Source organism: Lissotriton vulgaris, chromosome 1_1 (genome assembly GCF_964263255.1).
Source record: "Lissotriton vulgaris chromosome 1_1, aLisVul1.2, whole genome shotgun sequence".
Taxonomy (NCBI): Eukaryota; Metazoa; Chordata; class Amphibia; order Caudata; family Salamandridae; genus Lissotriton; species Lissotriton vulgaris.
Genome location: NC_141685.1, coordinates 1984048484 through 1984061152, shown reverse-complemented (window position 1 = coordinate 1984061152; position 12669 = coordinate 1984048484). Strand labels below are relative to the sequence as shown.

The 12669-nt window shown below is 38.8% G+C and overlaps 1 protein-coding gene and 1 long non-coding RNA gene across 5 annotated transcripts in view; one reads left to right on the top strand and one right to left on the bottom strand.

Annotated features, from left to right (window-relative positions):
• Positions 1–12669, bottom strand: part of HGF (hepatocyte growth factor) — a 479128-nt gene that overhangs the window by 7509 nt on the left and 458950 nt on the right. For 3 of the 4 annotated variants that reach the window (XM_086919817.1, XM_086919811.1, XM_086919814.1), the window contains one exon: positions 10565–10710. The exons of the other annotated variant lie outside the window; for it this stretch is intronic. In XM_086919817.1, the coding sequence (XP_086775943.1) occupies positions 10565–10710 (146 nt within the window). The remainder of the gene's footprint in view (positions 1–10564; positions 10711–12669) is intronic. 4 annotated transcript variants of the gene reach the window in all.
• On the top strand, positions 156–12486 carry LOC147751479 (uncharacterized). The gene is made up of 3 exons (XR_015295597.1): positions 156–268; positions 962–1061; positions 12101–12486. It is a non-coding gene; the product is annotated as an uncharacterized LOC147751479 (long non-coding RNA).

The window sequence follows — 12669 nt, the reverse complement described above, 5'->3', positions numbered from 1 at the left end:
ACATCATCGGGACATTAATACTTATTTATACATCAAGTCCCACCTCTGTCACGTGATACGGGCGCCTTGCTAACGCAGATCACGAGATGAGGGTGCATGTAGACGTCTCCATTATGACGTCAGACGCCTTGCATTCCGCCCCTATTTTTGCGGCAATTTTATCATTTAAATACAGATGCAGGGTCACATCATCCTTATTTCACAAGGGCAGATGAGAGCCCACGGGAGCTGCCACCAGCATCGCTTGCACGGCATTCTGCTATCTTCAGTAAGTACCCGGGGATGATTGAATTTGCAGTTGCAGTATAATTTCATTTTTCATGTTAGCCATGTTATCACCTGCATCGCTATAATCGGACTTGTTAAGCTGGCGTGTTGTTAAATATACAGCTCTGACAGGTTTGAAGACACGCTCATACTGGCTCCCTGCTATCATCTGCACCGATATTATTCGAATTGCAAAGCTGATGTACTGTTAACCATTCAGCTCTTAAAGTTACGATGACCCGCAGATACCGGCTCTTTAAATATATATTTTGCAGATTAAGCTGTGACATAACATAAAATAAACCATTCCTGACCTTTTCTTCTTGAAGACAACTTCTTGAAAATCAATTATGTATAACATGGTCACTACATCTTAAATATTACACGCCTTCACGGCGACACCATTTAGCTCCTCCAGTAATATCCATAATACCATACTAGTGGCTACATGAGCCCTACATGCATTTATGTAGTTTGCTCATATTATCAGGCCTCTTTTTCAGCTTTGAGTTAGGCTTCAGCTATATGTCATCATTCTCACTAGGAGCAACTCTAAGATAACACTTTTTTAAACACTGGTCTCCATGATAGAATATTCATTATCACACGCTTCCATATATACTTAGATAGTTCATACCACCTCTCCCCACAAAAACTTTTACTAAGATATCTTTGCTTATTATTCCATCCATAGGACAACCGTCTTCTAGAAGTATCGCTGCGCCGTTTGAACATTTTTAACAAGTTCACGTGATATCCCTTACCACTGGCAGCCCCACAATACTATATTGAAGGTAATATATATTACTTTAGATCATCATGTTTATCTTTTGATATGTGTCATTATACCTTCAGTGCCCCTAATAGTTTTAATGTTTCATCCTGCATATATTTCATAGATCATCATCTTCTACATCCTGGCTATTCATTAACCCATATAAATCTATCATGTGCTGCTCCCGTATTGAAGCCTTTCCACCTACACTGGCCAAGCAGCATATTAACCCATTCAGAGTATGTCATGAGTAACTAGCCTTCTGATCAGGCTGCTACTTACACCTTTTGGATTTGAAACCTGCCTTAATACCTTGCTATTCATTTCCCTTTGATATAGCTTTGACCACCACGCTTGAACTCTCCAACATTTCATGCCTTGCTGATTAAGCATATAGGTCCTTGCAGACCCAGGTATTACTATAACTAGATAGTGTTCACCTTATATCTATCACATCTAATCATGGTTACTCTGGGTTAATCACACTATTTTCTGTGATATCACCACACTTCGTGTTTATCTATTTCAACTGTTCATCACTTATGATAATCATTCCTACGTTCACCACCTCTTTAGCCCTGAAATATATAAGGTCTACACGAAATTATTCGCAACCAACACGCCATTTCTTCTGACTATCTAAATCCTCAATTCTATCTAACTCTATCTATCCCTAGCCCCTCCCTTTTCCAAGTTCTGTGATCTAATTTTCTATATAAGCTTTTCATACTTTATTCTCCTATGATTCTGACAATTTTGTGAAGGTAATACATTTGTCAATTAATCTTTGTTAGAATGTGTATGTTATTAAAGATAATAAACATGGCAATGATTATGTTTACTGTATATTCTGACTAAACATCTACTGGAATCCTGAAATAGATTATGTTCTTTATAAATTTAGGAATATTGTGGCCTACATAAAAATCTCCTGACGAAAGCGTCCTCACACGCCAAAACGCGCGTCGAAGAATAAGACACTAGCTCAGCCACAATTTTTTATTGGATTGATTGCATCTACGTTTTTTTTTACTTATGATTATTTTTATGTATTGTATTATTTGCACACTACTGTGATTAATAATCGTTTTTTATATGTATTTTTTATAAAGTATCTATCTCAATAATTATAATAAAAATATTTTCCTGTACATGTTTTTGTTAGTTTGAAATTTTGTATTATCTACAAATTCTTTTATTCTTTATCGCACTGGAAACTGTCTAGGAAGATACCCACATATTGTGCTGCGGATTGAAGCAGCAGTATCCGTAGAATTGTCTTTGAACCATTCTGGGACCCTGTCCTTAGCTCAAGCTAATAAATACGGCTGGTTTTCCTGGTCTCTTTGGTAATGTATGACTTGAACAAGGAGAACTCGTAGATTCTAAGGTGTCCCCTGCACCACTGGCTTTGACTCTCCCAGTGGGGGAGAGGCTTCCAAAAGGCCGGTTCTACAGAATCAAGAATATCTGTCAAACGAATCTCATTATGCAGCGGAGTCAGGATCTCGTTCAACAAATCCGGATATGCTCTAAAGACAATGTTTGAAAGGACGTTTGGGCCCAGAGCCCCATTTGATCATATCCATCTGAGCATTGTTGAAGTCAGTTCTTTATTTAGTGGCTCAATTCTTGGTCGTGTTGTTATGTCAACCATGTTGTTTACATTATTGAAATATATCCTATGTATATCGCATAAGGAAGTAGAAGGGGCGATCAAGTGCTTGGTCCCCAACAAGGCCGCGGGCCCCGATGGCCTTCCGGGGGATTTGCTTCGTGTTAATTTGGGTGAATGGGGGAGACTTATTGCCTCCGTGTTAAACGGTGGCTTGGCTGGTTTGGATCTACCAGATTCATGGAGGGGTGCAGAGGTTGTACCAATTTTTAAGAGAGGGAGTCGGGACGACCCTTCAAATTATCGTCCCATAAGTCTCCTGGATTCCACGCAAAAGGTGGCAGGCAAAGTGGTCCTAGGTAGGCTCCTACAGTGGGTTGAAGAGAACAATATTTTATCAGACTTCCAAGCCGGATTTAGATCTGGTATGGGGACGATCGAGCAAGCACTCCAGTTATTGATGTTGTTCTGGAAAGTGGTTGTACTGGGCAAAGGCAGTTTATACCTTGCGTTCATAGATCTAAGGACTGCCTTTGACCTGGTCCCACGTAACCACCTCTGGAGCGTTCTCCACGCATTAGGTATCCCCCCATACTTGCTGGATATGCTGATAAGAATTCACGCAAATAACTTTGCACAGATTAGGTGGGGCAAACAGGGCCAGAGAACAGCACGAATACCCGTAAGTAGGGGTGTCCGCCAGGGCTGTGTGCTAGCTCCCACTCTATTTTCATTATATGTCAATGGAGTGGTTGAGCATCTACTACAACAACCAGCAGATGCACCATCCCTGGCGGACAAGAAAATCCCATAACTCCTATTTGCCGATGACACCCTCCTCATCTCCAAGTCACCAGCGGGCTTGCAGTGTCTCTTAAACAATTTTAAAATCTTTTGCGATGAAAGGGGATTAGTCATCAATACGGGGAAGACAAAGTTTCTGGTCCTAAACCCCCAAAAAAATCAGTTAACCCACCTATCCTTGACTCAGTCCAACTCGAGAGGGTCAAAGAGTTTGATTATCTTGGCATCTGTCTCTGCGACTCTCTGAGTTGGAAATCCCATCACCATAAGATGCTACTGACACATAAGAGGGTGACGGGGGCTCTCTTAAAGGAACATCGGGGCTCCTCTCTTAAACCCATTGCACCGGTTCTAGATATTTATAGAGCACGAGCCGTAAGAGCAGCTCTCTATGGGGCCGAATTATGGGGGGTGCAAAACGTGGATCATTTAACTCGTTCTGAAAACAAATTCCACAAAGATCTAATGGCCCTCCCTTATAGTACCCCAACCCTTCCTCTTCTTAATGACATGGGTACACGTCCTATCAGTGACCAGGCAAAGTTGCGCCCACTTCTCTTATGGGCTCGTATCTGGAGAGTTCCTGAACTCTCCAGCTACGCAGAGGGGCTGAAAGAGATCCTCCTTATGCCTGGCTGGGCTAAGATCCAGTGGCTAAGGGAAGTTAAGTGCCTCCTAATAGATATGGGCCTTGAGGATGTCTGGTTCACTCGATCGGCCCGCCCAAGTGAACCTTGAAACAACTATATTGGGCATGGGTGATTGAGGGCAGAAAAAGTAATGTTAAATTGTGTAGGGCTACGGCTGAATTTCTTCAGGTAAAGGAGGTGCACTTTCGTGAGCCTTATTTGGATTGTATTCGAACCCCATGGGATAGGGCACTTTACTTCAAATTTAGGGTAGGGGTCCTCCCTCTAGGAAGTATGACTGCTAGCTGGAGGGTTCCGATGCAGACAACCCCTTTTTGTCCCTGCTGTGTGGAGAGATTAGAGACAGTTCCGCATTTATTGTTTGAGTGCCTGGCTTACGCAGCCCCTCGTAAAAGATGTCTGAAGCCACTGTGCAGAGAACTCAAAACTAGATCCCACAAGGAGGCCCTAAGAATCCTGCAAACTGACCCCCGGCCATTGTTTGCTACTGGCATGGCTAAATTCTTGGGCTGGGCCTGGCGCATTAGACTGAATAGACTTTCCCATCTTGTCTGAGAGCATCCTAGGCCATAAAGTTTTAGAACTCTTGTAAATTGTTTTCTTAAAGTATATGTTTTTATTAATGATGTTTCTACTGCTTTTATGTAAATGTTTTGCTTTTTATGATATGAATTATATATCGAAATAAAGCTATTTTACTACTACTACTACTGTATATCGAGAGAACTTCTCAATTGTTATCCATGTTTCTGATGTTTTATTGTTCCAAAATAATCTATATTTAGGGTTATTCACCACTCGTGATCCATACAAGTTAGTGTTGTGGTCTGCCCAGTCATGTTCTATGATGTTTACACTAGATTTCCCAGACATTTTCTATAACGTGTGCACTAGATTCATAATGGTTCATCTCATGATAATGCCTTGATTTCTCTAACACCACATGCAGTATCAGCTACATTCCCATTTATCATCTAGGAAGAATTATTTATGAGTTAAAAGAAAGGTTTATAATTGTACATCACTAAATTTCAGGGGTAAGATTACTTGAGAATTAAAACGCTGGAGTGAGAGCTAGGTAAATAGGTATGTATATCTATAGCAAATTGACAAGTGACATTGTTGGTGATTAACTAGATGTAAGGTCTTTGTAATTTCAACAGTCTGTCAGCATTAACAAGTGCAGAATGAATATTTCCCTTAGTCTTTAAATGTTGTTTACCACCTCTCAGGGTTATGTTTGGTAGCATTTGTTTACTGCTTTACTTGATAATTGCCCGCTGGTTTTGTAAATTGTATCTTTACAGAAATATGTTTGTCTTTATTCTTGAATGTTGCAATCACTTTTAGCTTTGGGACCTTACAGAGGGCTTTTGTGACTGTTTTGACCCTTTCTAGCACCTCTTTGCACATTAAGTCTTTGAATGGTTTGAAACTATTGATATTCTGATGCTCTGCAGTTTCTCTTCCTCTTAAACTATATGCATGTCTTCTTATAGCTTTAGAGTTATTGTTATTTTGTTGGAATGACCTCAGATGGGTACGTGAATATATATAGACTTTAATCTTTCATTTTCACTGTTTACGTTTTGCATCCAAGTGCATCTGTCTAGCCAATGGTATGAGCTGGATACATGAAGCCATCACGCAGAAGAGTACTTTGAATTTGCTCACTGCCACGCAAGCAATTCTTAAAAAGTAAGATAGAACTACTGTGAATAAGAATATTGTCAACAAAGTTCTACTGTGGAAAAAATGGACCACTGTGATCTGGAGATGTCAATCTTTCAGTGAGCTAGGACTGGGAAGGTAGTTCCCCAAAGAATGATGATGGTTTAAGGAAAGACTTTCTACATGAGTAAATAGTTTTACTGTGGTGACTAAAAGAATAAGAGCTTAATAATGCTATTGCACTCATCATATAATATTTCCACATTCATGACTGAACACTGAGTAAAATCATGCCAGGAACCACCTGTGCCAAAAAAAAATTAGGAATCCTCAAATCTTTCCATTAGTACTTTTGGCATGGTTTGTTATTTTCCTGCTCTTAAACATTCTGCACTTATGTAGAGGTGTAAGCCAGCAGAATCTAAGATCTACAGATCAATACCTGTAAACTTAGAAGCTAGTATTTATTATTTATTATTATTTATAGTGATGGTTTAAAAAATAACTTTATTTATAAAACAATTGTGGATCAATACAGGAATAATTGAGATTGCATCATTCAGATCGATTCAGTATATCTATGTTCAGTCTTTTGAAATGGTGGTAATGGCACTATTATTCCTGCTGTGATTATTGAGACTGGTGGTGGGTGTAATCACATTTGGGTAGATTTCATTTTAAGTAATGGTTGGAAGGGCCTCAATACCTTCCACCTTTCATTTTGATATGTTATTTCATATTGTAGCCATTAGTTTCTTTATTACGTAAAGATTTCAAATTTTCATCCACAATAAATCAATGGTGAAGGGGCTGCTGCTTTTCATTTTTGCGCAATGGTGAATTAAGCCGGCAATGGGAGCCATTTAGCAACTGGCCTATGAAGGACAACATTTGATAGTGGCCTTTGTTGTTTATTCCCCCCAATAGAATTATTAAGGCATTTAGTGAAAGAATATTCCTCTAGAATATAACAATGTGATTGCATTTCCACCACATCTGGAGCTAGGTACCCTGCATCTTGCACCCTCTCCAACAATATCTTTCAGACAAACTGGTGTTATATAAAATTGTACGATTATTTTAAATGCAGTGTCCTTGTACTGAACAAATAGGGACAATTTTGTGCTCTCATCCAAATCGCCAACTTATGTGCTTTCTGGTGCTTTCTGGTATTTCCTCTCCCAACTCATTTGATAATTTTACTGTATTTCATAGTGCTTGTGTGGGTTAATTGTAGTCAACTCTATGAATAGTTGGTATATATCTTTTTTAGTATTGCTGTCTATCATCAGTTCTTTTATTTTGGTATTTTTGGTCATAGCTCTGCTACCCTATTTCTACTTACTAGCTGACAGACACATTATAACAAATGGATAATGGTAAAGATTTCAGATGAAAATCAATTGCACAATGATCTTGGTCTTTTAGTGTTTCTCCTTTAACAATGCGCGAGGAAGATCCCCAGTACATCTGTGAAATTCTGGGATAAATGTAGGGTTTCTCACAAAGGATGTCATAGGGAAAGGATACATCATTACCTAATTAATTCTGACTGCTTTGTTCCAATATTTTAGTTTAGTCCTTGGTGAAGTCATAAGGGAATCCAGAGTTTTGTGTGTCATTGGGAGGTGGGGGACAACATAAGATAATGTAGCTGTATGATGCAGGTCTCCTGTTTTACCTGACCCCTCTGTTTAAGGGCATGTGGTGTGAACTACTCTGTTGTTGATGCTATCTGTGTCACCAGAATGTCACTGTTCAAGTCTGTGACAACTAGTTCTCCCTCGTATATTGATCCCACAGTATAGATTTTGCTACTCTGAAGTGTTTGTAATCCCACATAAAGCACCAAGCTTCCTTTGGATAATTGTAATAGTCATTGGTGGGATTTCGATAGGTAGTGTTCGCTATACATATAAAAGTCAAGGCATGAAGTTAATTTGTATACAATTTATTCTATCAAACCATGACACTTCTAGTGTCCCCATCTATATAGATGTTTGCATAGTATATCTAATAGTGGGGATATATTGGTATTATATAGTTCCTTTATTATGGGTTGTACATTTACATCCAGATATTTCAAAACTTTTGGGAACCATATTGGGGATATGTTGTTATTATATAGTTCCTTGATTTTGGGTTGTACATTTACATCCAGATATTTAAAACCTATTGGGAACCATGTGGATCCTTAAGACTTCATGTGATTCTTGCTATCAGCTATAGTGTTACTGACCTACATTTCTGCTAATTAAGCTTAAAGCCAGACACAGTCTTGAATATTCGTAGTTTATCAATCAAATTTAGAAGTGAGGTCCCAGGATTTTCTGTACTAACAGTGCCATAATTAGTGCAAATATCAAGGGACGCAGAAAGCATTCTTGTTTTGTTCCTGCACCACCAGTTCTGATAGTCAGGTTCTTATTCTTGATTTTGGTGAGGATCATCTGAAGTTGACCGAAATTAATTAATGAAGTTGTCCAGAACCTAGTCCTGCTTTGGCTATTGTTTTTCACAAATGTTCCCAATCCACCATATCAAACACCTTCTTCACATCCAGTGAGAGAAGGAGTTGTTAGACATCTACTACGACGGCTTTCTCTATGATATCTATACCAATCTAGTATTGCCCCCTGTTTGCCTATCTGGTATAAAGGCAGCTTGATAGGGTGAAATCAAAATAGACCATAGGTCGTACATTTTTGTGGCAAAGATCTTTGTAAAAATCTTTACTTCTCTATTAAGAAGACATATAGGTCTGTAGGAGTTATATGTTTGACTCTCTATTAGGTTTTACTGAGATGGATTTTGTCGACCCGTCATGATTGGTGTCACTTGTCAAGGTTCCATGAAAAAAATTAAACACCTTAATTAGCAGTTTTGCTAAGATGTCAGTAAGCTACTTGGAAAAGGAGTCTGTGAACCTGACTACTCCTGGGGCTGTATTATGTAGGAGCAATTTTATTACTATTCTAAACTCCTCTGCTGCAATCATCTCTTTCAATCTCTCAAATTCTTCCAGGGGTGTAATAGGAAACCTTATTTCCAATAGATAGTCACTGTGGAAGTTTAGGGTCATGAAATTCGGAAGTTTAAATATGTGTGTAGTTTTACAGAAAACCTTCAATTATTCCCTGGTCCGTACATTCAACAAAGCACTCTATATGTGTTCCTTGAGACAAATGCTTTGCGTTCCAGTTTTAGCTGTATTATTTCTGTTCAAATGTCTGCGCTTTTCACTTTTGCCAGTCTCAGGAATGTGAAGGTATGTAAAATCAATTCACCCCTATCATCTGTCAGTATATCAAATCATGAAAATGTCAGTTTTTATTGTGTTGTGTTTTCAATCTTTTGATTGTTTTGGTACTTCTAAATGCTTTAACCATTTCCTTAAGTTACCCCTGTCTGCTCTGCGCCATAGCTACTTGGGGTTGAATGCAGGTTTAAATTACTAAAACATTTACTGTACCTAAGAAGAATATTGTGACAGTTTTACTGATGGTGAAATACCATTCACCCCAACAAACAATTTCACAGTTGGTAGTTCTTCTCTAGCTTATTTCTAAATTGTCCCATTCATGTGAACTTTTTACTGCTGTCACCTCCTATATGGTGAATTCTTGATTGAGTTAAGTCATTTCCCTTTTAAATTTGGCCATTAGAATTAGAAATTCCCCCTCGATAGATGGCCCTCATCTAAAGATGGGTCATTGTTGATGTCAATTTTGTGGAGAAGACAGCTCTCACTTGGAATGTCAAGGCCGTAATATTTCCTTGATGTTGGTGCCTTTCAGAGGGGCATATGCCATCAATTTGTTCCCCTTGTACCTTATCTTTGATGTTTTAATGGGGAATTACTTAAATAAGCACTGTAAGTTAGGTCACAATAGTGTAGTTTTGTCAATGATGTTCCAATACTGATCACTTCACCGAGATCCTACTCACTGCATATTGTCCATTTGTTGTGCATTTTTATGTTGTATTATTTTTAGATATTGGTTGAGAGAACATGTACTCAATGATTCCTCCCAATAGCCCGTTTTGTATTCCTTCTTTCTGTTGTTATGGCCCCCGCTGCTGTCTATCTAAGTTCCAAACGTATTAATCACCTTTTAATTAGTCTGGTGTGGGTTCAAGGATGGAGCAGGTCGACTTCTATTCTCCTCGGTAACGCCACAACATTTCCAGGCCAATTGCATACCGACAACCTACAACTTCAGTCCAACCACCAGATGGGCAGGCCCAGGGTGCTCACCTCTATGGTTGGATGTACTCACAGTAGGTCTGCCATGGGGTAGTGTCAGTTCAAGGCTACGCTTTTTTCAGACAGACTTCTTTGAGTTCCTAATCTGAATGGGGGGTGGTCTTCATTGTTTTTTGTGGATTCCATGGACATTTCCCCAATCAAATCTTGATTTCAAATATCACTTGGAGCCCCTTCCTTCATTGCTTAAGTGAAGTAATTTTTAAAATGTGTTTGGGCTATATAAATGGATTTAGGCCTGAGGGAGACCCTGTCATAGCAGGAGCTCAGCACGGACATGTCTACATGGGTCCTTGTGATATCCACGCCACTGTGGACAGCGAACATTAACAACTGTGCAACTATTTCACACCAACATGAACAATTGGGCAAAGTGTGCCATTATTTGAAAACATTATTTAAAAAAATGTCATATTACTTGGGTGTTTTGCTTTTAGTTTTTTGCTCAAACAGAAATAATAAACTTTAAAATAAAATGTAGAGGAAAAGTACACATTAATAAATGCTTTATTTACCTCACATGGTCCAGTATTGGCATTGATACTCTTTGCACATATTTCGGATTCATTCACAGTAATCTTCCCTTTAAGGTCTTCATTACACTTCTCAGTCCCTACTATCTGCAAGTGTGCCTCTCGGAGCAGGCCATCATAGTTATTTGCTGAAGCAGAATGTAAATAACATCATACATTATTCCATATTCCAAAAAGATTTAAATGTATATGTATGCACATCCAAATTCAATACCTTACTCTTTTTTCCTGGATTGCATTATTTATCATGATATACAAAGGAAAGGGCATCTTAATTTTTATAATGAATTGTTAGGGTCATTTAGTTATTGCAATAGATTCAAAATTATAACCCGTAAGAGTGAATCTAAGAGTCTAGCAGTTGTACATAAACATTGTAACGATAGGGATATAGGGAAGAGCACTATAGGACTCTTTACTTGATGCCGAGTGGGCCGGAAAGGAAGCTGCCAAGAAAAGTCCTAAGCGCCTTGAGACCCTTGCGGGTATGTAGTGCGCTTTACAAATGATTGATTGATTAAACCAGTACAGAACGTATCCTGAAAAGCCAATATCTGTAATTCTCTCAAGAAGTATGACATAGTTCACAGTGTCAAACCCTGCTGATAGGTCATATAATACCAACACACTAACACTGTCGACATTTTCAGCTTTTATCAAATCAGAATGAGAATTAGCTCATTTTCAAAACCTGGTCTGAAACCAAGCGGACCATAGTTCAGAATGCTGTTCATCTCTATGAGGATGCATGGTGGTTCCACCAATGGTTTAGAACTTTCCCCACATGTGGAAGCAGTTTATTGAGAAGCTAGAATTGAACTCACCCTTTTTAAAAGGGGCCTTTCCACACCTTCCTTAAGCTGGTCATCTTTGATGCCATTTCATAGAAAGGCATTAGTCAGAGCTGTGATTGAGCTGGTGAAAGGTTTTATTCGGGAAGGGATCTGCTGGGGATCATGATTTGCACTAGAGCCTCATACACTTGAGGGGAAGTGAGGAGATCAAACTGTTGCCATGGTGAGGCAGTAAAGAGGAGAGTAGGACATACTTTGAGAGAATTAGAGAGCTCCAAAGCAAAAGAGTTCCTGAAACTTTATACTCTATCCAGTTAAGTGTTGCCCAGGGTTTTGCATAGATTTTGGGAGGCTGTGGTGGTTGTGATTGAGACATCACATGGAGTTTTGTCTGTTAATTCATGAAACATTTTAAAGCTCCCAGTCTATTGTAGTAGAAGTTGAGTTTTATAATCAATCCATGTCCTGTTGATTATTAGAATGTAGAACAGGTAATTGGTTATGTGTTCTTTTCTGTTGCTAAAACCTTCCAGCCCCACTTCCTTTATACAGAAAATAAAATGTTGAATGCTTAAAAATGCTGGTCTTCTAAATAAAAAAGAACTGTTGGCCCAATAATCTTCTTTCACTAGCTTTTATAGAAACATGTGACTACAAGGCTTTCTTGTTGTCTAGGAAGCTCCAACATCCTTAAAACTTCAGTCTGTTTTTTATCATCCCATAGGTCAAGGACAGCACTCACTGCAGCCTTTGATGAGATCAGACAATTAATCGCTGGAGGCATATTCATTGCCCTATTCCTTCTGGATATGTTGCCAGCTTTTGACACTGTGAACAACTCAATGCTAATTCACATGTTTCTCACGGAAGAAAGAAAATTCAAAGCCCATTGTCTTTTTTCACTGGAGCATTCTGAACAGTATCTTTTCACCTTCTTGCACTCATCTTTTAGACCACTGTCTTCTGGAGTGTCTCATGAGTCCTCCCTTATCCCTACATACTTTATATGGCACCGCTACCTACCCATATCGGAACATGTGGCCTCTGAATAAATCCCAATTTAGATGACTCTGAACTGCTTCTGTGTTATATTTCATGTTATATGTCTTTTATGGCCCCAATATATAATCTCTTTGCTCACTTGTACAGTTGATCTATAAGATCTTTTAAAAATGTGGTTCTAGTTCATAAATTTATGTATTCATTGACTACATGTTGTGTTAGAGAAAGTATGCTGACTTTATGTTTTTCCATGAACATGCAAGAACATTCACAGGCTATTTCTCTCACCAT